Here is a 27,712-nt window from a genome sequence, read left to right as displayed (position 1 = left end):
AAAATAAAATAAAGCCTGTGTTTAACTGGAGTACAGAAGTCAGTGGGAGAGGCAGCAGGGAGCAAGGAGGGATCTGTGCATTGGTGAATTGGAGAACTGTGACTCTGTGGGGTGTCAGAGCAGGGGGTCACTCCTGCCTCATCCCACAGCTGGGGCTGGAATAGGCTCATCCTCTGCTGAACCTCTCACCTTCCCTCACCCCATGCAGAAAGGAATAAAAAGAGCAGAACAGCATGTCATCCAGGGACACCTGGACAAGCTGGAGAAGCGTGGCCACAGGAATTTAGTGTTCAAGGAGCCGCTCCAGTGTCGTGGCTCTCCAGGCAGGAGGACAGACCAGGAGAGGTAAATGTTGAGAACAGCCCTGTGAGAGAAGGATTTGGGGATTCTGGTGGAGGAAAGGCTGGACAGGAGCCAGACCCCCCATGTGCCAGGCTCACCCCAGCGTGGGCACCCAGGGGACCCTGCCTCTCTCCCCCCTCTCAGCACACCCCCCTGCAGGGCTGAGCAGGGAGAAGGACAGGGAGCTTTGGAGCTCCAGAGGAGGCCATGAAGATGCTCCAAGGGCTGGAGCCCCTCTGCTCTGGAGCCAGGCTGGGAGAGCTGGGGCTTTTCACCCTGGAGAAGGCTCTGGGGAGAGCTCAGAGCCCCTTCCAGGGCCTAAAGGGGCTGCAGGAGCTGGAGAGACAGAAAAAGGGGCAATGACTTCACACTCACAGAGGGATTTCAGGAAGAAATTCTTCCCTGTGAGGGTGGGCAGGCCCTGGCACAGGGTGCCCAGAGCAGCTGTGGCTGCCCCTGGATCCCTGGCAGTGTCCCAGGCACTGGACAGGGCTTGGAGCAGCCTGGGACAGTGCCTGTGGCAGGGAATGGGAATGGGATGAGCCTTAAGGTCCCTTCCAACCCAACCCATTTGATGATTCTGTGATTCAAGAGCAGGCTCTGCATATCTGACCCAAACCTTTCTGCTTGATTCCCACTGGCTGTAGGGAAACAGGAGCACAACAGAAACACAAGAGAGAGCCTGGGCCATGACAGCTCTGTACACACTGTTACTGTTCAGGGGAAATTCAAGCCCAGCTCTTTTTCCAGTCAGCTTCTATCATTGTTATGACACAGGGAAGGCAGCAGGCTGAGGGGATGTACTCAAGGCAGACAGAGAGATCCCATTTAATATGTCTGGTAGCTAGGTTTCCATTTGGGCTATGCTCCTCGAGGTACACTGATTCTTTCCCAGTTATTTAAGAGGATTTCTCTCCATGCTTTACAGAAAGGGATTTAAATAAATCATCGCACAGAAAACTTGTTCCTCCAGCTGGTTTATTTTGGTATCAGGTATATAAGCAAGTGGCTTTGCTGTACTTAACTAAATTATGTAAAACCCACTCAAAGTTTCCTAAAGCTCTCTTCAAAACTACGAGTCCCCTGTGTTGCTGCAGAGCAGCTCACCCAAGGGCTTTGAGGTGGTTTTGTACAGAGTGCCAAAGCCCCAGCGCCCTGCTCACCCTCGGGCACATTTCTGCCTCTGTTCTATTCAACCCAGGGGGGGAAAAAAAGAGAAAAAAAAAAAAATAGAGCAGTTTAAATTGCAAAGCTTTCCGAATAGCTACAACGTTTTGCAGACGTATCAAAATTACAATCAAAGCTGTACACAATCAAAATCAGATTAGACAATATCCAATCAACATAATCAGAGTTGGCGCCTGCCAGCTTTCACACCCTGTCACTACCGAGCTCCCCAAAGCAGGCTGCCCTCACTCCATGTGTGTTTGAAATAGATGGCCAGAGAGATCAGGAAGGGAGATGAGGCACACAGACACTCAGAAGGCTGGGGAAAGGTGATTTATTGTCACACACAGTGCATGTTGATGTGTCCACAGTGTCCCCTCGGTCCCCACAAGGAGCGGTCTCACACAGTGTGAACAGAGCCGTCCCCCCTGCCCCTCTGCAGCAACACCCAACGCTCCTCTCCACCACCATGTGGGCTCTGTGGCAGATTATATTTCCTATTCTTATGTTAATTTGAATTAAATTAAACAGCCAATTATACATTCTAAGGATACATTACAAATTAGATTAGCGGGCTGGTCTGAAGCATTCATCCCACCAGGACTCCGAGCACTCGTGCTGCTGAATGGCTGCCCATTTACTGTGCACAAAAAAAGATCGAGGATTTTCCACTGTCAAACAGATGACAGTTGTTGTGATTACACATTATTCCTCTTCAGATTAAAACACTGAAATCAGCTGAAACAACAAACCTCTTCTTGCAAACCCTCTCGTGGCTGGTGCTGCTGGCAGATGCTGGGTGCTGCTTGGAGCAGGGAAGCCCTGCAGTGGGGTGGAGACACGGGATGGAGCCAGGTCCTGTCAGAGAGGGGACAGTGTCCCTCCTCTGAGTGCCCCCCTTGCCCTCAGCCCCACAGATATCCCTGTGCACCAGCTATAGGGGTTGTATAGCATCAAACTATCAGCACGGCCCTGGGGTTATCACAGAATCATAAAACAGTCTGGGAAGAGACCTGAAGGATTATCTCATTCCAAACCTCCTGCCATGGGCAGGGACATCCTCCACTAGCCCAGGTGGCTCCAAACCCTGCCCAACCTGGCCTTGGACACTTCTCTAACCCTGACTTCTCTGTGCCAGGCCCTCAGCACCTCACAAAGCTGGTTCTGCCCCATGCTCGCACAGGATGCCATCACAGCAGGTACAGCCAACCTCCAACAGCAGCACAATTGGATTTTCAAACAATTTTTCCATCTTGAAATCCAAATCTGAGCAGGAGTCCCTGCACTATGTCCATCAATGGCAGATTCAGGGTCAGAGGACTGGAGGGGAGGTGATGTGGGAGGATTGCAATGGGGAGAAAGGCTCTGGTTCCTGGCAAGGACACCTGGGCCATGTCCAGGACCAAGAGGAGTCCGAACAGGTAAGTGGCTGCTCCCTCCCAGCTCCCAGCACGGGGCTGGGGACACCTTCAGGATCTTTTGAGAGGAAAGGCAGAATTCCTGAGCCCCTTGCAAGAGCAGGGGCTGGCCTGCACAGCCAGGCCCCACTGCTGAGCTGCCAAAAGCACCTGCAGGTGTTGGAGACACCCCAATGTGGTCTCCTGCCAACGCTGCTCTCCACCACAGGGACAATGTGCCAAGATCTCCCAGACTTGCTGTATTCCCTGATGCTTCTCAGGAGAGGGAGACAGAGATGGACAGGAGGCATCCCAGATATCCAGGACCTGCAGGAGAGGGAGGCAGCTTTGGGGATGAGTCTGTCCATGGCAGGTGGCTCCTCTGCTGCAAACACAGAGCACATCTGGGGGTTATGGCCTGATGGGCACAGTGACCCTGCTCACTCTGCCATGGACTCAAAACCACCCTTGCTGTTGCTGCTGCTTCACCTTTTGCCCCTCCTGGACTGTAAATAAAGCCAAACCCCAGCCATTCTCTAAAAGAACCTCCCTGAGCCTGGGGGAGCATTCCCAGTACTGCAGCAAAGAGGAGGATGGGCCAAGGGACATCCAGATGTCTGAATGTCATGCAGCTCTTAGGTGTGGGAAACAGTAAAGGTAAGAAGACTTTCAGAAGCTGTTAAAATAGGCCTCAGAAAAGAAAAACCAGAGAACTTAGAGCTAGCTGCAGCTGCAAGGCTTGAAAGTAAAGAAGATACAATAATAATATGCAAGGACATGAAACAATAATTGAGGTGTAGGCTTGGCCAAAGATACACCTTAAGATTGAAGAAAAATATGCTTGCCAAGATAGTAGAAAGTTTTAAGCTTAATAACAGAGTATTGTGTATTGTTAATAGAAAACAAACAAGCAAGCATTGTTTGAAGAAGGCGTGTGTGTGTGTTTCTAGTGATTGGATAGAACAATTGTCTATAAGCTTTAGCAATATGTTATTGGCTGAAAAACTCATAAAATGTTCTGTACCAAAGAGACCTTGGGCTGCTCATGGCAGACATGAGCTTGTGCCATCTCCTGTGTCTGTACCTGAAACTGGTGCCTGAAATAAAATCTTGTGATGTCTCATCTGGCCTGTCCTGTTTGTGAAAAATTAACCTCCAACAGGTAGGGCCCAGCTGTGAGTCAGCCAAAGCCATGGCGAGCCCTGTTCTGAAGGACTCCTCAGATTCTCGTGCAGGTGACTCAGCAGGGAGTGACAAGTGCTGAGCATGTCTATAAATGATGCCTTTAGCTTCCTCCTGCCTTTCTCTCCTGGAAGAGGAGGAAAGTGCTGCCCTCCTTTACAAAACACTCCAGAGCCAGGCAGCACCATCTCTGCACTGCATGTTGGCATTAATCACAGAGGGCATGGCTTGACCAAGCACCTGGGAAACCATTCTCCTCTTTAGCAGCGTGGCAAACGTCCAGTGACCCCAATTCTCCACTAAGTCATGTTCTGTGTGATTATCCGTGAGGATCCAGGAGTTGGAGCCAAGCACTGATTCAGAGAAATGTTCCTCACGGTGAGAAGGATAAAGATTTGCAGTATTATTGCAGGTAAATATTTGCCCTGTCAAAAAGCATTCAACAGTAAATGCGAGCCTGAGAGAGAACATTTGTTCTTGGGAAGGTACAAGGAAAAAGGCTGGTGCAATCTATCCAGGTGACACAAACCACTGTGGACTCTCTGCCATCCCTCATCTAACTGGGTTTTTCCTGAAGCTAATGCAAAAGCTCTGTGACCCTCCTGACACTTCAGAGATGAGATGGGTCTAAAGAGACCCAAACCAGCCTGGCAAGTCTGCAAAGTGAGGAAAACATTTGTATTTGTGAGGCTGAGAGGTGCTACAGCTTGAGCTCCTGGTGTGCACAGGGAGGTGATGGGGTGCCCACACCACCCCATGAGCTGTGATGGCAATTCCCCCCAAAACAATCCCAGCAGGACCCCAATCCCAGGGCTGAGGGCAGCATCCCAGGGAGAGCACCCACTCTCCCACCAGCACCACACAGGGAAGGAGCTGCAGACAAGCAGCCAGGAGGTTTTGGGAGCACGTCCATTTTCCCAAAGCTGGATGATGTGTTGGATGGAGTCAGGAGACAGAGAAGCACACGGATGGATGTGCCACACACACACATCAAAGATTCACCACGTGCCACTGGTCACCACAACTGCAGGGAACACCAGGTTGAGAGAACACTTTGAGCCACAGAAAGAGTCCAAACACAAGGAAAAAGGTAAAACTGAAGCTTCCTGAAGACCAGCTGCCCATATTTCCTCAAAAGCCTTTGATCTTCTCTCGCAGTACACCCGTTACTCACACGGGCAGGATCCTGTTTGCTGGAAGAGGATTTTGATACATTTCTCCAGCACAGAAACCAGAGGGGATTTCTGCTCATCTCATGTCACTGAAGCCACAGGGACTGAAATATCAGCTGTGGGGGCAGGAGAAAGTGGAAGTCACTTGGGACATTGCAAACTCCAGAAAAATGCTCTGGGGCCATCAAGGGAAACAGATGAGTTTGCTGTGGGGTGGCCACTTCCATCACCCCTTGTCCAGGCAGGGATGGCAGAGGGCTCCTGTTCACACCTGTGATTCCCAAAGCCAGTGCCAAGAAGTGAGGCAGTGCTGATCTTCAGCATCAGCAGCAATGGGTCTCAGGAATGGAAATTGATTTGCCTCATCCTCGCCCACAGAGATCTGTGTGAATACAGGGTCAGTGGATTATGTGGGGAGAGGTGGAAAGAAGTATTTATTAACAGTCAGTCACATGCAATCTACAAAATGCCTTTGAAGTGTTCCCAACCCCTGCTACATTAATTATCACATGCTCAGGTTTTTTACTAGGGGAATGCTGTTGAAAAGGGAAAAATGAGCTCTTGCATGAACAGAAACGTGCCCTGGAAGTGCCTACACAATATTCAGCAAGAGGTTGGGGGCACAGCAGAGCAGCAGGGAACCTGTGGCAAAGTGGGGTCTTCCTCCCTCTGTGTGCTCCTCTTCCATATCCAGAGTAGAGGGGTTTAAAATAGTAGAATCACTGAATGGTTTGGGTTGGAAGGGAACTTAAAGATCATCTTTTTCCAAAGCCCCTGACACAGGCAGGGACAGCTGCCACTACCCCAGGCTGCTCCAAGCCCCGTCCAGCCTGGCCTTGGACACTTCCAGGGATCCAGGGGCAGCCACAGCTGCTCTGGGCACCCTGTGCCAGGGCCTGCCCACCCTCACAGGGAACAATTCCTGCCCAATATCCCATCCATCCCTGCCCTCTGGCAGTGGGAGCCATTCCCTTATCCTGTCCCTCCATCCCTTGTCCCCAGTCCCTCTCCAGCTCTCCTGGAGCCCCTTTAGGCACTGCAAGGAGCTCTGAGCTCACCCCCAGAGCCTTCTCTTCTCCAGCTTGCACACCCCAGCTCTCCCAGCCTGTCCCCACACCGAAGGTTATTCTCTTCAAAAACCCCAAGCAAGTGCTGGTTGTCCCAGAGATCAAACCCACACCTCCCCAGTCCCCATTTCTCCCACTCTGTGGGCATTGCTCTGATGCAGACTCTGCACTGCAGCTGCAGCACAAATCCACTCCCAGCTCAATCCCAGCTCTTCTGGGTGGCTTCAGCTTTCACTCAGTGGGATGTTTATATCTTTAAACTTTACATGGGACCTTCTCCCATCTCCTGTAGATCCCATGCAGTCCTGGACTTACAGCTCTTCCCAAAGCCTGGATGGTTTCAACCCAATCTGACAGCTCAGAAAAGTCTCTTTTCTACACATTTTATAGAAATGTGTGTTTCATAAAATCATTTGTCCACAGAGGGTCCTAAACATCCTTGCTTGTCCTAATAACCTTGGATGTCCTTGGGAAATTGCCAGAGTGGCAAAGGGAAAGTTGTGATGTGGTGCTCAGCAGGATGGGGCTGTGGAGGCACCAATACCCACAGGGAACAGAAAACCTCAGTTCAGACCAAAATAAAAAAAATAAAAATAAAAAAATATTTGGAGGCTTGCATCCAATTCTGCATTTTGGGGGATTATTTTACATGCTACTAAGGCCAGAAAAAACATTGTCAGGACCCTCTGGCTTCAACCTGTCTGTTGTATGGGTAGGAAATGAAGAATAAGGTACCAATTATTTATAATTATCTGAAGGATGGAAAATCCCTGAGATTCAGCCTGGCCATTCTGCTGTACCCTCCCCCAGCACCACAATCTAGGGTTTGATATTGTCCAAGCTGCTCTTGACCTGCATCACCACTTCACCAAAAAAAGCTGAAAATAATGGAGTTCTCTGAACAATTTATAGCAAAAGAAATCAGCCTTATTGTAGGCTTTTAAAAAGGCTCCCAACTCTCTCTCTCCCTCTATTTTTTTTTTTTTTTTTAATCAGTATCTTATCCAGAACTGGAATCCTGTCAAGAATAGTGGATAGCAGAGAACTATAACTTCTTATTATGTGTATAGTGATTTTATGAATTCAGTGGGGAATGAAATGCAATTTTGTCAGACTTGTCTGTGTTCATAATGACCAAGTCAAATTAATCATCGTGGATAATACTCCTGTGTCAGCCATTCAAGAGATTTTTTAATAGAATTTTTCTGATTCATGTCTTGCAGTACATCAGATCTGTAGTAATGCAGGCACTTCTAAAAATCAGTGCAATTATGGCTTCTTGTTGGCCTGTCATTTTCCTAGAATAAAAATGTCTCTGAAGAAGTCATATACTGTACATAAACCAAAATGGAAAACAAAAATATAGTTACAATTAGGCTTGATTTTTTCCTAAAGATTTAATATCTTTTTGAGGCCATTATTTATAGGCAGTACATAAAACTCCAGAGCAAGACGTGAAGATGGACAGGTTTATCACAACACAGACCAATTTTATCCTGGTTGTCATTCCTCCTTTGATTGCCCTGTGAGTTAGTGGCTTTTGCAGGCATGGAAATGACTATCCCATAGAACAAACAGGGGATAGGTAATGGGTTTGCAGTCAAATTATTGTGTTTATTAAAAATGTATCCAGGAAAGCCCACTCAGATCCCAAAGGGCTCTTGTTCAGGAAAATCTCTGGTTCAAGCAAAGGTTACGGTTTCCACAAAGGCAGATATAGATGGAAGGGGCAGCAGTGCAGCAGGCAGGGGTGCAGAAAGGATTAGGAGTGCTGTGTTTATCCTCCTGAGGAAAGAAAGACAGACAGACCCCTAATTCCCTGGTGACACAGACAAAAATGAGTTTTGGAAGTAGATCCCCCCCCAGGAATAAAGAGGAAGAAAAATGTAATCAGACATCTCAGCCTTTTTTGCTTTCATGGCAAGGCAGCAGCTGCCTCGTAGGAGAGGGCAGGGCAGGACCATGTCCCATGTCCCAGAGGGAGCTCCAGGTGAGCCTGCTGGGCCAGCTGTCCCTCCAGAGCCACCTTCTCGTGCCACCAGGTGCCACCTCTGCATGGCAACACCCTGAAACAAAGACCTGCAGCTCCCAGATACTCAGATTGTGGAATCACGGAGTGCTCTGGGTTGGGAGGGACCTCAGAGCTCATCCAGTCCTACTCCCTGCCACAGGCAGGGACACCTCCCACTATCCCAGGTTGCTCCAAGCCCTATCCAGATGGGATATTAAGGCTCAATTCCTGCTGAGAGCATTTTCAGAAGAATTCAATATTGGTTTACACAAACACAGCAATAACCAGGGCTCTGAAAAGCCTTTGTTGTACCCCCACATGCAGGGCCGGGGCTGGGGGGCACGTTTGGTGCACAGTTGCTCCTGGGTGAGCCAGAGCAGCAGCTCACCTCACCTATTTTTTCCTTACCTACCCACACTGATGAAGGAACTGTTTCCTTTCACTCTCTGTTTTGGTGGCTGTTCTTCTCCAGTCTCTCAGAGCAAACGTGGCAGCGCTCCAGGCAAAGCCGGGAGATGTGCAAACTCTGCTCCACGCTGGCAAAGAGCAGCCTCTGTCATCTGCCTCACAATCAGCCTCCTTAAAATTGTTTATAATGATTTTTGCCTGCTTTTAAAATGTATTAAAGGCACTGTACATCCACAGTGAGACAGCAGCCAATGGGATCTAAAATTAGACTGACTAGGCCAGACAAATATAAACCCATTTCTTTTCTTTCCTAGGATCTCACCCCGAAGTGAATACAAGGAATATCATATTCTACTCAAGAACATTTCAGGGAATTATTTGAGTACAGGTTTTACATAATTGGCTTTTTTGTCTCATGGCATACTGAACTTGCATAATGAGCTCAGTGCACTCACAGCAATCCATTGTTGGATGGATTTGGTGGAGGGTGTTGAGCCCAGGGTGTGTTACACAATGGTGTATAATGCACTGTAAGCAGGTCAGGAGATAAGGCAGCCCAAAAACAGGCACAGGCAAGGAAGAATTAGCAAAAAGCACTCTAAGAAATTAATTCAACCTGGCTTCAGCTGAGCCAGAAGGGCCCAGAGCAGGAAGGAAACTCCACTCTGTACCATGCTTGCTCCCTTTCAGGTTTTGTCTAAGAGTATTTCCCTTGTGCTCAAAACTGAGGGAGTAGAGTTTAGGGATTAAACAAATCCTTTGTGACACACTTCACATAGATGATTTTTTTTTTGCACCACATTTTCCAGAGTTTCATCTCAAAAGACATGTCCTGCTCGTGGCACGTGGCATTCACAGCCATCCTCTGCTCTGGGGTGCTGTGGTCTCCAGCAAGGTCCCTCAGCAAAGCCACAATGGCAACACAACCCAGCTGCAACCCAGACTTTTTTCCCCCAAATATAACCTGTCTTTTTTTCCCCCAAATAGAACCTGTTTGGGTTTTCAGTAAAGAGACATTTTCCAAAGCAGCCCTGCATGGCCCTCAGCACCCGGAGCAGTGGTGTGGGCAAGGCTCCAGAGACACCACCAGGAGCACATCACCCATGTTCTTAGGATGCCATGCTGGAGCTAAAAGGACAATCACCATGTTTTCCTAAATGCCCCACACTACCCCTTGCTTTGCTCCATCTTCCCACACAGAACCAAAGTCCTTAAACCTGGGCTCTGCTTTGAGTGTGGGAACCACACAGCACTCGGGATGTTGGTCCTGCTCATGGTCCCAGCCCTATAAAGCAGTGACAGCTCTTGGTGCCCCTCTAAGTGTGGGTATCAGCCAGATGAAATCATCACCAGCTGGGCCAGACACGGTACTTTTGCTGAATTTCTTGTTATTTCCTGTTACCAACACCTCTGAAGTACAAATTATCACCACAAACCTACTCGGATTTGAGCCCTCACGCTTCCCAAGCCAGGCTTGGGACCCTAAACTGACAAGAAAACCACAGACACTAAAAAATCAAAAAGTAATAAAGCCCAGCAGAAGCAGTGCCCCGCCTCCCCATCACCCAGATTTGATGTGTGTGATTAGCACGAGGAAGGCAGGGATGTGGGGATGGCTTGCATAATGTGGTGCAATCTAGCACCTCCCCCAGGGTGCCCAGCTGCTGCAGAAGCAATTTCACAGCTCATCATCCATTATGAGATTAAAATAATTTTTTTTTTTCATCCCGTGAAGTATTAATAAATTGTGCAGGCAGACCAGAGTTAGTGCCATTTACACAAATGGTACTGAATCACCCACCTAGTTATTTCTTAATGGATTGAGTATCTGTGTTCCTCCTTAGCCTGTAATTTAAAAACCTAAATGCACAAACCTGTTTATTTGTCTCATCAGGCCCCGAGCCAGCACTTAGTGAGCCTGGGGACAGCAGGACAAAGGCAGAGCTGCTGCCTCCCCTGGACCTGCCCCAGCACTTTACAAGGGAAACAATACCAAAACATGCACATGGATGGTTGGGAAAAGGGAAATACACCACAGAAAAACCCACGAGCCCACGTTGAAATCCCTCCCTTCTGGGGGCAGAACTCCCTGAGGCATTGCTGATGAAATGCAGGTTCCCTGCTACATGAGTGAAGATGTAAAGCTGTAGTCAGAGCACCACTAATGGCTCTTTGAACATCCCTGCTTTATTATGGTATCAGACGAAGAAGGCATGTTTAATGTTTAAACTTCCAACAACAAATGCCTTCAGCAAATATGTTTTATGTATTTATTCAGTGCTTCTTAAGCGCCTGTCGCCTCAGCAGCTGAGGTGATGCTTACCTTTTTTTCAACATTTATTTTATTAAAATTAAGAATGTACCACAGCTTTGTAAAATGCCACCTTCTTCCCTCCCTTCTCTACTCTTTACCCCCAAGAACAGCTTGAAATTCATCACCCATCCATCCACTGCCAAACATTTCCAGCTGCCAGGAAGTTGGTGAAATGGGGAAAGGAAATTAACTGAAATCACCAGGGTGATAAATCAGCTTCCCACATTATCCCAAAGACCCTCAGCCCCAAATCTGGCTGTGGCACGTGGGAGATGTGCCAAAGCCAAGCACTTGTGAGTCAGCTCTGCCAAAGCAAACCCCGAGGTGGGACCATCGAGCCACTTCAGCGGCAGTGACGGGGTTTGGTTGGCCAAGGGAGGTCTGTGACAGATTAACCACAGGCTTGGGATGTCTCACTGTGCAGAGCCCAAACAGGCACAGCTCAGCAATGTGCCAGACACAGAATCACTGAGGTTGGAAAAGACCTCCAAGATCATCAATCCCAGCCTCTGAGTGACCATACCCCCTGAAGCCAGTACTCCCAGTACTCCCAGTCTGTGCCATGTCAAGGTGAGAGCAGCTGTGGCTGCCCCTGGATCCCTGGCAGTGTCCAGGGCCAGGCTGGATAGGGCTTGGAGCAGCCTGGGATCATGGAAGGTGTCCCTGCCATGGCAGGGGGTGCAACCATGTGAACTTCAAGGTCCCTTCCCACCCGAAGCATTCCATGATAACCACACAGGATCTCTCTCTACCTCCTTTGCACTCACTGAGAGCCACAATTATGACTCTTCCTTCACAACCACAGCTCCAAGAATTTTGTTCTTTTCCTCCCTTATCCAGAGCAGAAGCTGCCATGTCACAGGAGCACAAAGGTGCTGGGCTGTTAGGGAAAGCAGGAAGCACCAAGAGACTCATGACAGAACTGTGAGAACTGGAACGTGGTGCATGGCCAAATCCCCAGTGTAGGTGTGAAAATCTCAGCCTTAAGCCTCCAATATGTGAATTTTGGGAAACAAACAGATTTTATCTTTAACAATTTTAACAACTTTTCTCTTTTTTTCTTTAATAAAACCAGGCTTATATATGTTATCTACAAAAAGGCAGGAACACACACATGTCTGGGAGAGGCTCATCTATGCCCTAAATCAGACACTCATCAAACTCCTTCTAAAGCATTAAGCAACTTGGGAAAAATGAGCAGTGAGAGTAGGAACCATCCTTTCAGGAGGAAGGTAAAAATGAAAACCACCACATTAATAATCAAAATAGCCATGTTGCCCTAAAGTTAGGACCACTAGGAGGACAGCCAGGGCATCAATCTGCTGCTCACAGCCAGGAGCCTGATCTAGAGGCTATGGACAACATTTGTGGACACAGGGAATGGCTTTGAAGAGGAAAAGAAGGTGCGAGAGGGCTCACACTCACACCAGCCCAACCCTCATCACACGACCAGAGGGCCCAACCAAACACCCAAGGCATGAGGACAGAAGAGAGACCCATCCCCAGCTCTCCAGAGGCCAAACCACCTGAAACTCTCCATTCACTGAGCAGCTGGAGAGGTGTTTCTGTTCTTTTCACTGGTTTAGAAACACCAGGTAGAGCCTGAGCTTTTCCAAAATACTGGGCAGAAATGGAAGAGTCAAAATGAGAGGGGGAGATGCTGATGGAGAGGAGGGGGAGGCTCTGAGCACAACAGGGCTGCACAGAACAAAGCCAAAACATCAACCTCATGGTAAAAATTCCCATTTTCCCAGCGTACTCAAGGGCTGCAGCTGCTATCTGTCAAATCCAAGCCCACACAAGGCTTAGATATTTCCATAAACCTGGGATGACTCAGAGCCAAGTGCTCCTGTTGCCAATTCTAGTACCAAACCAGGCACCTCGAGTCCCACTTGGTGTTACCAAAAAGCATCAGCCCAGTCTGACCCCAAATACAACCAAAATGGGCCACATCCTTTTGAGGGAGAAGTGAAGTTTGTCTGCAAGCTAAGCTGCAGCAGCTTTCACCACTTCTCCTCCCATCCCTATTCTTAATAACAGGAATCTCTTTCCAGACTGAAACAGAGTGAGAAAGAAGTCAAAACTCAAGGATTGTGTGGATGAAAGGAGAGGAAAACAGGTGTCTCTACCAGGGATATTGCAGCACTCCTTGATGCAGAAATCTGGAAATCAGGACAGGCAGAATTCCGCTCATGTTTCACTCGCTGTGTTTCAAAAATTAAACAGCATCACATGAGCTGCTCAGAGCACTTCAGAGTTTCCTGCACTTTACAGAGCATCTTTCCTTTTTTATTTTTTTAATTGTTTTTGGATTGCCAGCATCTCTGTCTGAGCACGGTAAGATCCTTCCTAAAGTTGCATTCAAGTGCCCAGCAACTTGCTCTCAATACCAGTGTGGGTTCCCAGGCTTGCAGCACCCTGACTTGTACCCAAAAAATGTGACCTGCTGCTCCCTGGTGCCTCATCTGCTTGCAGAAGTGATGGGCATCATCCCCCAGCTGGATCCAGCCTGGAAACAAGCACCTTTTGGATATTTGCTTCCCAAATGCACTAGGAATTGATGAAGCCTGGGAAAGAAAGCTGCTCAGGAGAAAAGCAGCTCCCATGGGGAGACTGAGCCCTCAGCGCCACGTAGGTGTGTGGTTTTGTTTAGAAGTCATCTGGAATTCTTAAAATAAAATTGCTAAATTGTCTTCCAGAGACTGATGGCTTTTCTTTTTTTTTTTTTTTTCCCCCTCCTTAATAAACTTTCAGGGGTATCTTTATTGTTATGTCTAATTTTAGCGAAAACTAACATTTCCTGAGATTCAATTCCTCTCATAATTGTTGGAAGGAAACAAAACTGTCTGCTGTAAACATTCACTGCATTGTGTGAAAAGTATCTTTATTACAGCCCACTGGGAATACTGATAAAATTCCCAATCCTAGCCTTTCCTCACTTTTTTTCCTAGTGCTCACTCTTTTCTCTTACATACCCATTAGTGTCAGTTCAAACATTCTGCGGGCGAGATATGAGAACTTAAAATATATTATTTAACAATCAAGGGTGGAATAAAGACTTGTGAGCTGTAAGATCCTTTCTGCCTTCCCTTTCGGTGCTTTTTATTATAGAAAATGAGGATGGCTATTCCATTTGTCTGCGTTCGTGCTCAGAGTTGATGTAAAAAATCTCATTAGTTTAGTCTGACATATATTCAATACAGTCTATGTACATATTTTTTTTCATTCTATTCTACAGCTGCAAAATGATACTAAATTTCATCAGATTGGAATGAAAACTGTGGTCTTGGAACATTTCCCTTTAAGGGTCTTATATTTATTCAGAATTCATGAATCATTTTCCAGTAATACAACTATAATTATTCTTAAAGTGTTATGTTTGAAGGTTTAATATGAAATACTTGCAAAAAGCTCTTTTTCACTTTGATAGTTTGTAATCTTCATGGTAATCAGATCAGTTAGCTCCTTCCCACAGAAGCCAGGAAAATACAATTTAATATGAATCTCATACTCTTCACTCATGTTTTAATTAAAGTAATAAAAGCCAAGTCATATTTTGCCCTTTACGGTGTACACAGATGTACAGACCTGAGCTAGACAGCATCACTGGCACTTTTGATGGCAGCTGATGGATTTGCTGCTTTGAGATAAGTTGGGTTCAGGCTGGTCAGAGGCTGCTGATGATGGAAGTGGTGGCAGTGATGGGTGAGACCAGCGCAGCCCTCGGCAGAGCTGCCAAACAGTGATGGAATGTGGAACAAAGGGGGAACTCATGGAGCTGCTGTCACAGCCATCCTTCAGCTGGGTCCTGGGCCACAGCTCAGCCCTCTGGGAAAGCGTCCCAACTGAATTTTGGTTCCCACCGTGGCTCTGAGCAGCATGGCCTGGTGTGTCAGCTGAGAGGGAGAGATCTAAGCCCTTCCCAAAGGAGCACAAGGGGCTGGTGGCATTCTCAGGTGCCCTGCTCTGCCCAGCCTCAGGAGCGAGGGGAGGTCGGAGTGAACCCCTGGCTCTGAGCAGGAGGAGCTGGATGGCTGCACTTGGGATACACAGCCCTCATCATCCTCCAGTGCTGCAGAGCCCTGACACCTTGGAATCGTTCAGGTTGGAAAAGCCCTCCAATACCGTCAAGTCCAACCTGTGACCTTGTCACCCAGCCCAGAGCCCAGTGCCATGGCCAGGTGTTCCTTGGACACCTCCAGGGATGGGGACCCCACTGCCTCCCTGGGCAGCCCACTCCAATGTCTGACAACCTTTTCAGCAAAGAAATTCTTCCTGACATCCAATCTAAATCTCCCATGGTAGGGCATTCCCTCTCCTCCTGTCGCTGTTCCCTGGCAGCAGAGCCCGACCCCTCCGGCTGTCCCCTCCTGGCAGGGATTGTGCAGAGCCAGAAGGGCCCCCTGAGCCTCCTTTTCTCCAGGCTCAGCCCCTTCCCAGCTCCCTCAGCCCCTCCTGGTGCTCCAGACCCTTCCCAGCTCCATTCCCACCTCTGGACACTCCAGCCCCTCGGTGCCTTTCTCGTGAGGGGCCCAGAACTGGGCCCAGCACTGGGGGTGTCCCAGCAGAGCCAGCACAGGGGACAATCCCTGTCCTGCTGCTCCTGCTCTCTCTGTTTTGGACACAGAGGCTCTGCTGATGGTCCTGCCCTCGTGGGGTTGGGATGGAGCCAAACCCTGCACGTGCCCAGGGCAGGCACAGGGAGAAGGGCTCGTTCTGTCATCAGCCAAGGCAACAGAGGGGCTTTCCTCTCTGCCCAGGCCTTCATCCAAATGCTGAAGTGAAAAATAACATTTTCCTGCTGGGAGTAAGTGGCTCCTCAGTTAATCACTGTGTTGTGACAGCAGACCCAAACACCAGCTCGGGATGGGTCTCTGATGAGGAGGGGAGAAGCAATCAACCAGTTGGGAAAGGAAATCCCAGGAGCAATGGGCTGGGCATTTTCTTCCACACTGCTGAGGCCCACGGAGCTGCATTTCCACAAACAGAGAGTTTTCCAGAGGGACTCCCCAGAGGTTTGTTAGAGAAGCAAACCACCCTCTGCAGGAGCCAAACCCATCCCCTCCAGCAGGACACAGGAGGAAATCCTTGCTCATCACAGCTCCCCAAGAGCGATGGGGCTGCACTGTCAGAGCTCAGCATCAATCCCTGGCATGCACAGAGGTGGCCCCTGTCACACTGTCACAGCAGGAATTCGGGACACTGCTGAGTGAGGAATTAGCTCAGGGAGCTGGAGGAGCCGAAGGCACAAACAACCTGTGGATAAAAGCTCTGAGATTGCCTTTGGCTGAAGCCACTGCCACCACTCAAGGCCAGCCCAGGAGCAGCAGGAGCTGACCAGAGGGCCTGGTGAGGGTTTAAAGCACACATAAGCACCATATCAACCTGGGAGCTGTGCTTTACAGGGGATCTACTCTCTCCAGAGCTGCTCCAGGCTGTCCCCTGTGCAGGTCTCCACCTTGCCCAATGTGGTAGTTTGGCATTTAGGAAAAAAAAGTGGAAAACACCCATGGAAATGATGGCTCTGTGAGAGGCTGCTGGGAGTTTCTTCTGTGCTTGAGATCAGGCCAATAGCTAGTCAGTTCTGATAGCTAGGCAGCTAATAATTAGCCAGGCTAAAATCTAGCCAGAATGTAAACTACTACACCCTGGGCCATGCTGACCATCAAAGACATGATTTACACCCTGTGCAGTCCCTTTACAGCAGTAAAAGCACATGGGAAATCCTTGATAAAGCAACACTTTCTTGGCTAAAGCACACCACCTTCCTCTACCATTTGCTGCTCTTTGATGAGCCATTGGCTTTACAAGCCCAGCAGCACTGCTGGACAGCCAGGCCATGTGTCCTCATGCCACAGGAGCCACCCTGCACACCAGCAGATCCTGGTCAGTCTGACTGGACCTCAGCTGTGCCCCATGGGGCTCTGAAGCACTCCCAGTCACTCCATATTCACCTGCAGCACACAGGGAGCACTGCTGGGCTCTGGGATACACCTTTCCCTCAGCCCCACCGGTGGGCATGAGGGCATTTCAGCACCAGGAGCCACCCATGTCCAATCCTCTGTCAGAGCTCATCTTGGTATCAGTGTTTTCTGTAGAAACCTTCAGATGAAGATGCAGCAGCAGCAAAGGCTGTTTCTCAGGGGGATGGACATGGTCCTGCTGCTCCTTCTCTGGCCCCCCCAGGTTCCCACCACCTCCCCAGCTGCAGCTCTGCTTCCTCCAGCCCTGGGCCAGTCTCCTGCACAGAGAGGATTTTTATCATAAATTTTTAAATGTTTCACTGTTTACAGACCTTTTCAATGCAAAAGAAATCCCAGCTCTGGCTGAAGCTCCTCAGGCACATTTTGATTCCACATCTCACAGAACAAGAGCCTGATGTGCTGCTTTAATACATGTGCTCTTTTTTGGGTCAAAACCATTCTCTGAGCTGATTCATATCCCAGAAAACCTTGGAAAGGCACAGGAAAGACAAGGAAAGGTAACTGCTGGGACTGGCCAGAGCTGGCCATGGTCTCCAGGGGACCTTGGAGAGTGGTGGATGCTGTCCCCAGCCCTCATGCTGGCAAGTGTGGTGTGTGTCCTTCAGTGCACCTGAGGATTTCCTTCTCCCTCCTGCCTTTGGCCCTAAACCTATCAGCAATCTCCTTGATGAAATATCTACACATGAAATTCAGCCACCACAACAGTTTCAGTGTTTCCCATCCCTACCAAGTACTCTGACAGGTGTCCTCAGCTGTTTGAGATGCTGTTTCTTTTTCCCTTTTTTTCCCCAGAGTCAGTGCAATCGAAGCACAGACCATCCATTTTGCTCTAGGAATGGCTCAATTTCATTAGCTGTTCACTCTGGGATGCTTGGTGGCTGTTTTTCAAACACCCTATTGCTAAAAAACTTAGGAGTCCCTTGAGACCAAGGGTTGATGTTCACTCTGCTTGTAATATGAAGGGATTTTTTATTATTGTTTTATTTAAACACTATGGCTGGCCTTGCACCAGCAGTAAAACCTTCCCTTGCTATGACTAAGCTACAGGAATCGCTTCCTGACTGCACCTTTCAAAAATTTCACTGTCACACAGGAGTTCATGCAAAATTCACAAGCCTGGATCATCAGCTGTAGTTGTGCTCAACTCCCAAACCCCTCCTGGAAGGGTTTCCATTAGCTGCTGATTATAATAAATGACATGGAACACTCTATTGTTCATTCTAAAATAGTACATGAGATTCCTCCTGACTCGTCTGCTGAGAAAGGCATTTAGTATCTATCAATGTCTCCCCTCTATTTTTTCTTCTCCAGCACAACATATGAAATTATACAGTATTACTCAAAGAACAGCAGGGAAAGAGAAAAATCTGTATCCTAGCATGGGGGCCTGCAGTGCACACTCCCAAACTCTGTGTAATCCTCTTTCAACTCTGAGTCTATACAAACCTCTCTCTTCTCTTCCCTTCACTAGGGGTCTTTTATACACATATATCTGTATGTTCTTGCAGTATTTGCAAGGTTGCCTTGTAAAGGGATTGGGGAGCCTTCGGTTATTGACTTTCAGGTGTGCTCTGCCCCTGATGGGGCTGATTCCAGACTTCAAAAATACAGATTATTTGCAGATTGGAAGAGACCAAGACTCCACACAGGCGCAAGAGAATAAAATCCAAAGAGCACAAGACTGCTGGAGATTCAGGAGCACCACAGCTCTCCATGCCCCCCTTAAAAACGGAAACCATATTCCCCCTTTTTAAACCCCTCACTTATATGTGACTTCCTTTAACACTGACCAACCTCTGATACCATCTGTTCCTGTGATCAACAGATCAAGCCAAAAATCAACAGAATATGGAGACCCCAAACCCTGTCCCCTCAATTATTCACTCAGAGGGTGGTGAAACACTGGCACAGCTTCTCACATCCCAGAGAAGCTGTGGATGTCCCATCCCTGGGAACATCCAAGGTCAGCTTGGACAGGGCCCTGATCACCCTGATGTGCTTGGAGATGTCCCTGCTCCTTGCAGAGGGTTTGAATTAGATGACTTTTAAGGGTGACTTCCATCCCAATCCATTCTGTGATTCTATGAAAGTTAAAACAAGTTTCTTCACGTGCAAAGGATTAATTAGAAACACCAAAGTTCATTAAGGGACTTGAGTGGAAACTGCACAAAGAATAACCTCACCATAGGCTCTAATTTTCTGTGCAGATCTTTTTATAAGACTCAAGAGAAGGATCACCCTCTGGAATTGCTCAGCCATGTCCATGATCTCCTGGGTTCTTCCAGCCTTTCCTCTGGAGCAATCCCGGGTTTGAGGCAGTGGCTGTGGTGACCACAAGCAACCTGCAGTGTCTTACAGGACAAAGTGCTGGAAACTCCTCCAAATTCACACAGCTGGGTGGTCAGAGACAGCTGCCATGAGAACATCTCACACCTGAGCAATTGCCTGTAGCTGCTTCACTGTCCCTGGCAGAGCAGCCCCACCACTGATGCACTGGAAACCAAAGGCCACCTTGGCTCCATTTCACAGCTCCTGCTCTGGAGGGAGGAGGAATGAGGGCAGGGTGAGGCACAAATTCATCAGCACCCAATCACCCTCACTCTGCCCAGGGCTCCAGGATCAGTCACTGTGTCCTGGCTCCGTGGTCCCCAGCAGGGATGGGGAACCCTGCACTCACGTGGGTCTGCCCCAGCCCCAGGTTTATTTTATCCAGTGTTGACATTTTGCTGTGATTCAGTCAAGACTGGTGGCAACAACACGTCTGCCAGTATTATGACAAGGTTTGAAGGCATATTTTATAGCAGAGGCTGCCAAGACGAGCTCTGTCTCGTCTGGAGCGTTAGCAGAACATGAGGAAGGTATCCATAGCTTCCCACACATCATTAATTTCTAATTATCCTATCTTTGCTTTCTGCATTATCACTTATTTACCAAACACAGCTTTACTGGACCGCCAAGTTCCTTATAACCAGCAAAGCCATTGTTATGTTAAAACAAATGTTCTAAATGTTATTTATTATTTGATAAACCTTGTGTAACCCTGAATGAGGACATTAAACGGCAAGAACACTACTTCAAAATCCCATTTTAAATAAGTCACCAAGACAGCTGTGCCTTTATAAAACACATTAGAGTGGCACTCAGAGCACATATGGCTCAGGGATATATACAAATTATACAATTTCTGTCATTCGATCAAATAAGAGGGACGTTTTGACCCCAGAAATGAGTCAAATGTAAGTTGTAATTCCAGCCCCAGTGGAGGCCCCGGTGGTAATGGATCCTGACGGCTGATCAAAGAGCCCTGACCATTTGACCCACCAGATCAGTGACTCACTGTATCTATTATGGCTAATACAGACCCCAGCGTGGAGATATATGGAGGCAGGGAGATAAAGGGCAATAGATACAGTAGATAAATGTTGATTTATACACGTGCAGGCACGCGGGGACACCCGCAGACGGATCCCACGTGTGCGGGAAGGGGCGGCCGTGGCTAACCCCACGCTCCTGTTGGTGCTGGAGCTGAAGACAGCTGCTGTGGATGTGTGTGTGCCCATGACAAATATCAGCTCTCCTAGCTGCATCTCCCTTGGGGTGTCAGCAAAACCCCTGTGCCCAGCAGGGCTTCCTGATTCACACACAGCCAGGGAAAATCCACCTTCTGCTTTACACATATCCACAGCCCTGCAGAAACACATCCCTGCCCATGGAATTGCTTTCTTGGCAGTGTAAGTGTAAACAGCTCATCCACGAGATACCCAGTCTCCCCCTAAAGCCCAGAGCCCCAGTTAAAGCCCCTGGTGCTGCTCTACACATCAGGTGAGACACTTGACATCATCTGTAGCAGGTGTCTCACCAGGCTTGGGTGAAATCCTGCCTTTTTCAGTCACAGAATCCTGGAATGGATGGGTGGGAAGAGACCTTAAAGCTCATCCCATTCCACCCCTGCCACGGGCAGGACACCTTCCACTATCCTAAGTTGCTCCAAGTCCCATCCAGCCTGGCCTTGGACACTTCCAGGGATCCAGGGGCATCCACAGCTTCTCCAGGCATCCTGCTTTTTCAGCTGTAGAATCCTGGAATGGTTTGTGTTGGGTCTTAAAGACCATCCAGTCCCACACCCCTGCCATGGGCAGGGACATTACCCCAGGTTGCTGTGCAAACCTGGCAGCCAGGAGCTGACATTTTAGACACTCTGGGTAGCATGAGCCAGCAAGAGCAGCACACAGGAACAGCATTAGGAGGAGGAATTGATGTGCAGAGAACTTTGTCAATTTAACTCTCCTATTTTCAATTGAACTCTCAAATTTTCAACACTTTATAGCAGTGGGTCCAGGCTGTGCCCTCACTTCCAAAAGCAAAGAGCTGAGTCTCCCTGGCCTGAACAAACCACAGTGGTGTTGAACAGCCTTTCCAGAGGAGACACACAAATTTACTTGCAGGGACAGTAACAGGCTGGTTGCTCAGCTGGAATAAGCCATGCACTGAAATCTCCTGGGATTAGGCAGAGCACAGGATCCAAGCTGTCCAGTGATAAATAATCAGCTCTTTCCTCCTTCAAGCTGCCTGTTGCACTGCTGGCAGCCAGAGATATTCATGGAGGGAGGGGAAATGCAGCAAACACCCTCCCCAAGGCTTTCCATAATGTCCCTGCACTGGCCAGGTACACAGCCCCATCCCTGCTCCCAAAAGCCACGGGACAGTGGTCCCCAAAGCCATGCCAGGGCCTGGCAGTCCCCACAACCTCTCACATCACCCCCAGCTCCACAACAGGGCAGCTCCTGCATTTCTTCACCCAGCACATGGGATGATGATACCTTCTCACAGGGCATTCCCAGGCATAGTTAATCCATGTTTTTAAAGCACCCGTGGACTTTTGCTGCAAGTGCAAAAGTCTCAATGCCAAATAAAACCAAGCTCATTCCTGTCCTGGAATTTCCCAACCTTTCCCTTTCCTGGTGTTACTCTATTTATCACAAAGACCTTAATAAATATCTTTTCCACTGATTTTGCAGGTGTTTTTATTTCTTTCACCAGCACCATTGCATTTTTACTAATCTTTCAGAGCACTTCATAGCAGTGTATTCCTCAGGATTTTTCACATTACTTAATTCCTTGCCTTTGTTTGGGGAGGAGGGTGGGAAAGAAAGAAGGAGAATTGACAAGGGTGAGGAATGATGCTCTGCTGACTCCACAAGACACAAGAGATACCTCACTCATCTCGGGGGTCAAATGTCCATGATGGTTTGATCAGATGTCAGCTTGCATTTATACCCTAGCCTCTGCTGGAGGTTGAATTACATTTCACATTTGACTCACTTCTGGGGTCAAATGTCCCTCCTATTTGATGGAACAAGAGGAATTATTTTCCCCAAGCAGGTTGTGCTGGCGTGAGCTGTCAGTGCTCTCATTATGTTTTAGGCTCCTTTATTTCTGCATTTTGTTCTCAGCTGAGTCCAACCCCTCTGAGATGACAAGAGCTGCAGCCATGGCACAAAAGCCATCCCAACAAGAGAGATGGGGAAAGGAAGAGGGCACCTGGCTTCCATATGGATGGTGTTTTGTGGGGGTTTTATATGGGTTTTGTTCTGGGGTTTTGTTTCTTCTTCCCCTCAAGCTGGCAGCTAGGCAGGGAATAATGAAGGAGAGGCAGGAGGGCACTGATCCTGCCTTTACCACTTTCTTGCCAGGAGAAGCTGTAAAAACCCAGAATGGTTTGGGTTGGAAGGGACCTTAAATCTCATCTCTTTCCAAGCCCCTGCCATGGCAGGGACACCTTCCACTGTCCCAGGCTGCTCCCAGCCCTGTCCAGCCTGGCCTTGGACACTTCCAGGGATCCAGGGGCAGCCACAGCTGCTCTGGGCACCCTGTGCCAGGGCCTGCCCACCCTCACAGGGAACAATTCCCTCCCAATATCCCATCCAGCCCTGCCTTCTGGCAGTGGGAGCCATTCCCTGTGTCCTGTCCCTCCATCCCTTGTCTCCAGTCCCTCTCCAGCTCTCCTGGAGCCCCTTTGGGCACTGGAAGGGGCTCTGAGCTCTCCCTGGAGCCTTCTGCCCTGGGCTGAACAGAACTTCCTTAGGATCAAAAACCAGACAAGGAGCTGAGACAAATCTGCTGCCAGGGAGCTGCAGGATCATGATGGAGGAAAAACCCAGCCCACCAGGCTCATCTACTGCAGTGTGATGGTTCCAGCCCTGAGTCTGAAATTTTTGCCTTTGTCTTGAAGGAACCCAAGGGCTGCTGGATGTCCCTCATGGGCTGTAAAGGTATCTGGTGGTTCAGCAGCCTCTGAGGTGAGACTGTGGAACACCCCTCCTGCTGGTTAATGTACTCCTTCGGGTTACAACAGGTTCAGCAAACAATAAAAAGCCATCTGGAACCCCCATTTAAATAGCAGAGTCGTGTCCTTAGTGCTGAAGTCATGGCTGGGGCTGTAAAACCAGTAAACAAGTTCTGATGTGCAGGTAAATAAAGGGAGATGATGCATTAAGGAGGGTGAGGAGGAAGCTGCTCCTCATCCTCCTTGGCCAAAGCTCAGGCTGGGTGTGAGCCCACATCCCTGCAGGGCATGAACTGGGATCCTCACCTTCCCTCCCAGTTCCACCCAGATGAGTTCCTGGGGAGTCCCACAGAGCCCACCCTGCACCCCCATACTCCCAGCTCCCCTCTGACTGTCCCACACCAGCACAGGGAGGGACAGGGGATGCAAAACAAGGCAAACTTCCCCATTTATTTTCCATCTTACTCTCCACAGTGCTGGTGGGGAAAGGGCAGCACAGCCCCTGTGCACAAAGCCATCCCTGCACTGGGGGGTTCCTGCCCTCTGCCAAGGGAAAGAATTTTCCTCCCTCTCCATCCTTAACTGCTGCTCCAAAATGGGAAATAAAGGTCAGCAAGTAAACAGAGAGCAAATGAAGAGTAAACTCCTGTTGCCCAGGTTACAGGGGTCTAAACTGGCTTGGCTGATCCTTCTCCAGGATCAAACTCAGGACGTGAATCCTCGACCACAAGGTAATCCCTGCTTTCCTTTGGGAGCCAGCCCTCCTTCTTGAGGTGCAGCAAACCACTCCCAACCCCACAGCACCCCTTCTGACCTCCCTCTCACACCCACCCTGGAGGGAAATGGGATGAGATAGCTGCTAAGAAGGAAACACAAATGGTTCATGCTGGCCATGAAGCACAGTGGTTCACTCTGCCCAAGTCCAGCCTGGCCCTGCAGGCACATCATGGCCAGGGACTGTGGCTGGTCCCTGCCAGCCCTTCCCAGTGAAATCCTTGTCCCTCAGGAGTTTTTAAAGGCAAAGTATCTACAGCAGCTGCCCTGCAGAGCCTGTGGCTGTGCACAGCCTGGGGGACAGGACAGGGCTGACCTGGATGGGGCTCTCAGGGATCTTTCCCATATTTGCTCACCCTCTGGCAATTCCTGGCTCAACCCCACTCTGCTGTTGGAACACATATTTGTTTCTGCTGAATCACTCAGTAGCACAAAGTTTGCTGTTCCTTCCCCACCCTGGAATTCCTCCTCACACAAGAACAACCTCTCCCCACGCCGTGGTGGTGACAGCTTTTCTCCCATGCCAGCTCCCAGAGGCAGAGCAGGAACTCCTGAGCAGTGATACTGCCTGCTCCAAGGAGGCAAACACAGCATTCCATCCCATTCCCAGTGCAAAGTGGAGAGAGTTTAACCCCTGCTGCTATTGGAGCCTCGTGCTTCTCAAGCTTTGCAATCTGCTGTGATGTCCCAAACCCCAGGGGCACTCTGTGGGGTGTGTCTGGGGTCACCAAAACAGCCCAGCCCAAAACACAACCAAAACTGGGATGTGTCAGCAAGGAACTGCCACCCTCCGTCCCTCCCTCCCTCCCTCCCTCCCTCAGCTGCATGTGAGGAGATGCTCCACGCTGAGGCTGCAGCTCCTCTAACCACACCAGGCCACCCCTGAGGGGTGCACAGGGCACCAGCTCTCATCTTCTCCAGGACAGGGGGATAGAACAGCATGTGCTGAAGTCCTCCTGTCCCAGCAGGACCTAAATATGAGCTTAACTTTATAGAATCACCGAGCTGGGTTGGAAGATCATCTTAAAGATCATGTTCCAACCCATATACAGCTTTAGGGCCCCACTCTGTGTTTTTTTCCATGATTTGGGCACCTGCAGGACATGAACACTTCTATTCTGGTCCCCCACACATGGGTTTCTAACTCCAAAACAGGAACCCTTTGATTCCTTTTTCTCCCCTGTTAATCTATTTAGCTACAGGAAATACTCCACATGAGGGAAGGAGACACCTGAACTGCACACAATACTTGGAAACTTCAGTGTCCAGAAACACCAAATGCACCTTCATTTTCAGTGAGGGATGCTGAGGCAAAGCTTTTCAGCAAAGCTTTTTCAGCAGTGCTCCAGTGGCAGGCAACAGGATGGAAGGGCATCCCAATAATCCATCCACCGCTCCTCGGCAGCAGCTGGGCTCTGACCTCCTCCATGGATGTCCCAGGAGGGCAGATTCACAGAGAACTCCTAGAATTTGTGCTTCAGTCCCTTAAAAATCTCACCCCAGCAAAACAACACTTACCTGATTGGCCGATAGAAACTCCTGGGCGTTGTCGTTCATCCCCATGTACATGTTCTCCCCATCAAACTAGAAAGGCAAAAGGAAGAGTTAATAAAATGCCATCTCCTGTGCATCCCAAATGCCTTCCTGGCTCTTCACACCCAGAGCCAGAATTCCCAAAGGAAAACCCTGAGCTGCTGTTTGAACACTTTTCAGTGTGTAGGAGCGCACCTTCACCCCAGTTATGGCAGTGGGATATGCTGACATAGCATGGATATGGGATTTTTTCAGTGAAATAAGGAATGAACCACTCCAGATAAATAAGTCATATGTATGAACCCACAGATGCACCCTGCAGCAAAGATCACCCCAAAGAAGCTGTTGCTAAAATTCCTCCTAGGCCATCAGTCTGACATGAAAAGCCAGCTTCAATCAATGGAAATGTCCAGCCTTGGACAGATCCCATTCTGTTCTCTTACAGACCTCTGCACAACCCTCAACACCAAATTCTGCAGCAATGCAGAATCACTCTGGGGCATTCAGTCTCTGTGCAAAGCCTGACACATCCATCCCCTCATCTTCTGTTCTCCTGCCTGCCCTGCCAGGACTCTGCTCCACAGCTGGGCTGAGCAGCCCGAGCACAGCCCATCCTCCTGAGTGCCCACAGCTCCAACACACAATTCCCAGCTGCTAATTCACTTATCAGGCCACAAAACCCCCATGGAGAACTACAACTCTTCTCACTAATTAGCTACAACGGGAGCTTTTCACTCCCTCCATTCCAAAGGAAGGAAAAAAAGCCCTCCAGGATTGTCTCTGGCTGGAAGTACAGCTGGGGCAGGCCTCAAGGCTGAGGGCACAAATTAATTATGGCAATAAAAACGGGCTGTGCCATAAAACACTCCCGAGATGAGGATGGAGGTAGCAGATGTGAGTGACACCTTGCACTTAACAAGGGGAAGAGCCAACCCTCCTGCCCTTACCAGCAGCATGATGAATTGGAGATCATTCACCCCTCACCTGTTCTCTCACTCTCTGATATGAAGCTGATTCCAGTTATGCCTTAACAGAAATTGGCCATATTAAGAGCAATAAAAGCGAAATCTAAATAAAACCGGGTGAAGATTTTCAGCCTGGACAATTAATTACACTTCCATTTCTCAGAGTGCTGCAGGATTAGCTGTTAAAGTCAGCAGAGTTAGTAAAGCCAAGTGGGGGTAACACGGCTCTGCTTGGCCTCAGACACCCTCTAATTGCCAAACTGTCCTCTGGCACAGCAAACCAATTAAAAGCTGCAAAACTGGAGCAGGTATCGTGGCACTGGTTGACAGTGACACCAGCAGCAGCTGCAGCAGGGTGGGACAGGATCCCTGTGCAGCTGCTGGGTTCTGTGAGATCCATCAGTGAGGCAGGAGCTGTGGGATGCAAGGAGCACTGGGACAAACAACTTCCCCAGGAGGCAGCTGGACATCATCCACTCCAGCCTGCATTTCCCTGCAGCACCTGTCAGATGTTCCCTGGCACAGCCAGCTCCTGGCAGCACAGCTCCAGCTGGAGCTTCCAGGAACCCAGACCCAACCAGCTCTACAGCCTCAACACCCCCTGCCAACCCCAGCAGACACACCTGGGCTGGCAGCAGAGGGGCCAGAGGTTGCTGGAGAATCACGGAATCTCCAGGGTTGGAAAAGCCCTCCAGGATCACTGAGCCAAACATTCCCCCTGTACTGCCAAGGCACCATTTAGGGATGGCCCCAAGTGCCACATCACCTCTCATAAATCCCTCCAGGGATGGAGGCTTCACATGGCCCTGGGCCACCTCTTCTGGTACCTGGCCACCGTTCCAGTGAAGAAATTTTCCCTGATATCCAATCCAAACCTGCCCTGGTGCACATGAGGCTGATTCCTCTCATTCTACCCCTTGTTACCCACGAGAAGATACCGACCCACACTTGGCCACCACCTTTTCCTCCAAGAAAATAAATTACCTTGAAAATTACATTCAGCAAACCAAAAGTATCCTTCAGAGGGAGGCCCAGAGCAGGACAAACCCTCCCCTTTCTCCACATCCTTCTGTTTGTCAGGATGTATTTTTTTATGGCTTTCTACTATTC

The 27,712-nt window shown here is 49.1% G+C and overlaps 1 protein-coding gene across 1 annotated transcript in view; it reads right to left on the bottom strand.

Annotated features, from left to right (window-relative positions):
* Positions 1-27,712, bottom strand: part of TOX2 (TOX high mobility group box family member 2) — a 152,957-nt gene that overhangs the window by 65,298 nt on the left and 59,947 nt on the right. The window contains exon 2 of the mRNA XM_058850649.1: positions 25,623-25,688. Coding sequence (XP_058706632.1) covers positions 25,623-25,688 — 66 coding nt within the window. The remainder of the gene's footprint in view (positions 1-25,622; positions 25,689-27,712) is intronic.

The sequence above is a fragment of the Poecile atricapillus genome, chromosome 15, assembly GCF_030490865.1.
Source record: "Poecile atricapillus isolate bPoeAtr1 chromosome 15, bPoeAtr1.hap1, whole genome shotgun sequence".
NCBI classification, from domain to species: Eukaryota; Metazoa; Chordata; class Aves; order Passeriformes; family Paridae; genus Poecile; species Poecile atricapillus.
This window is presented reverse-complemented; position numbering and strand designations above follow the sequence as displayed.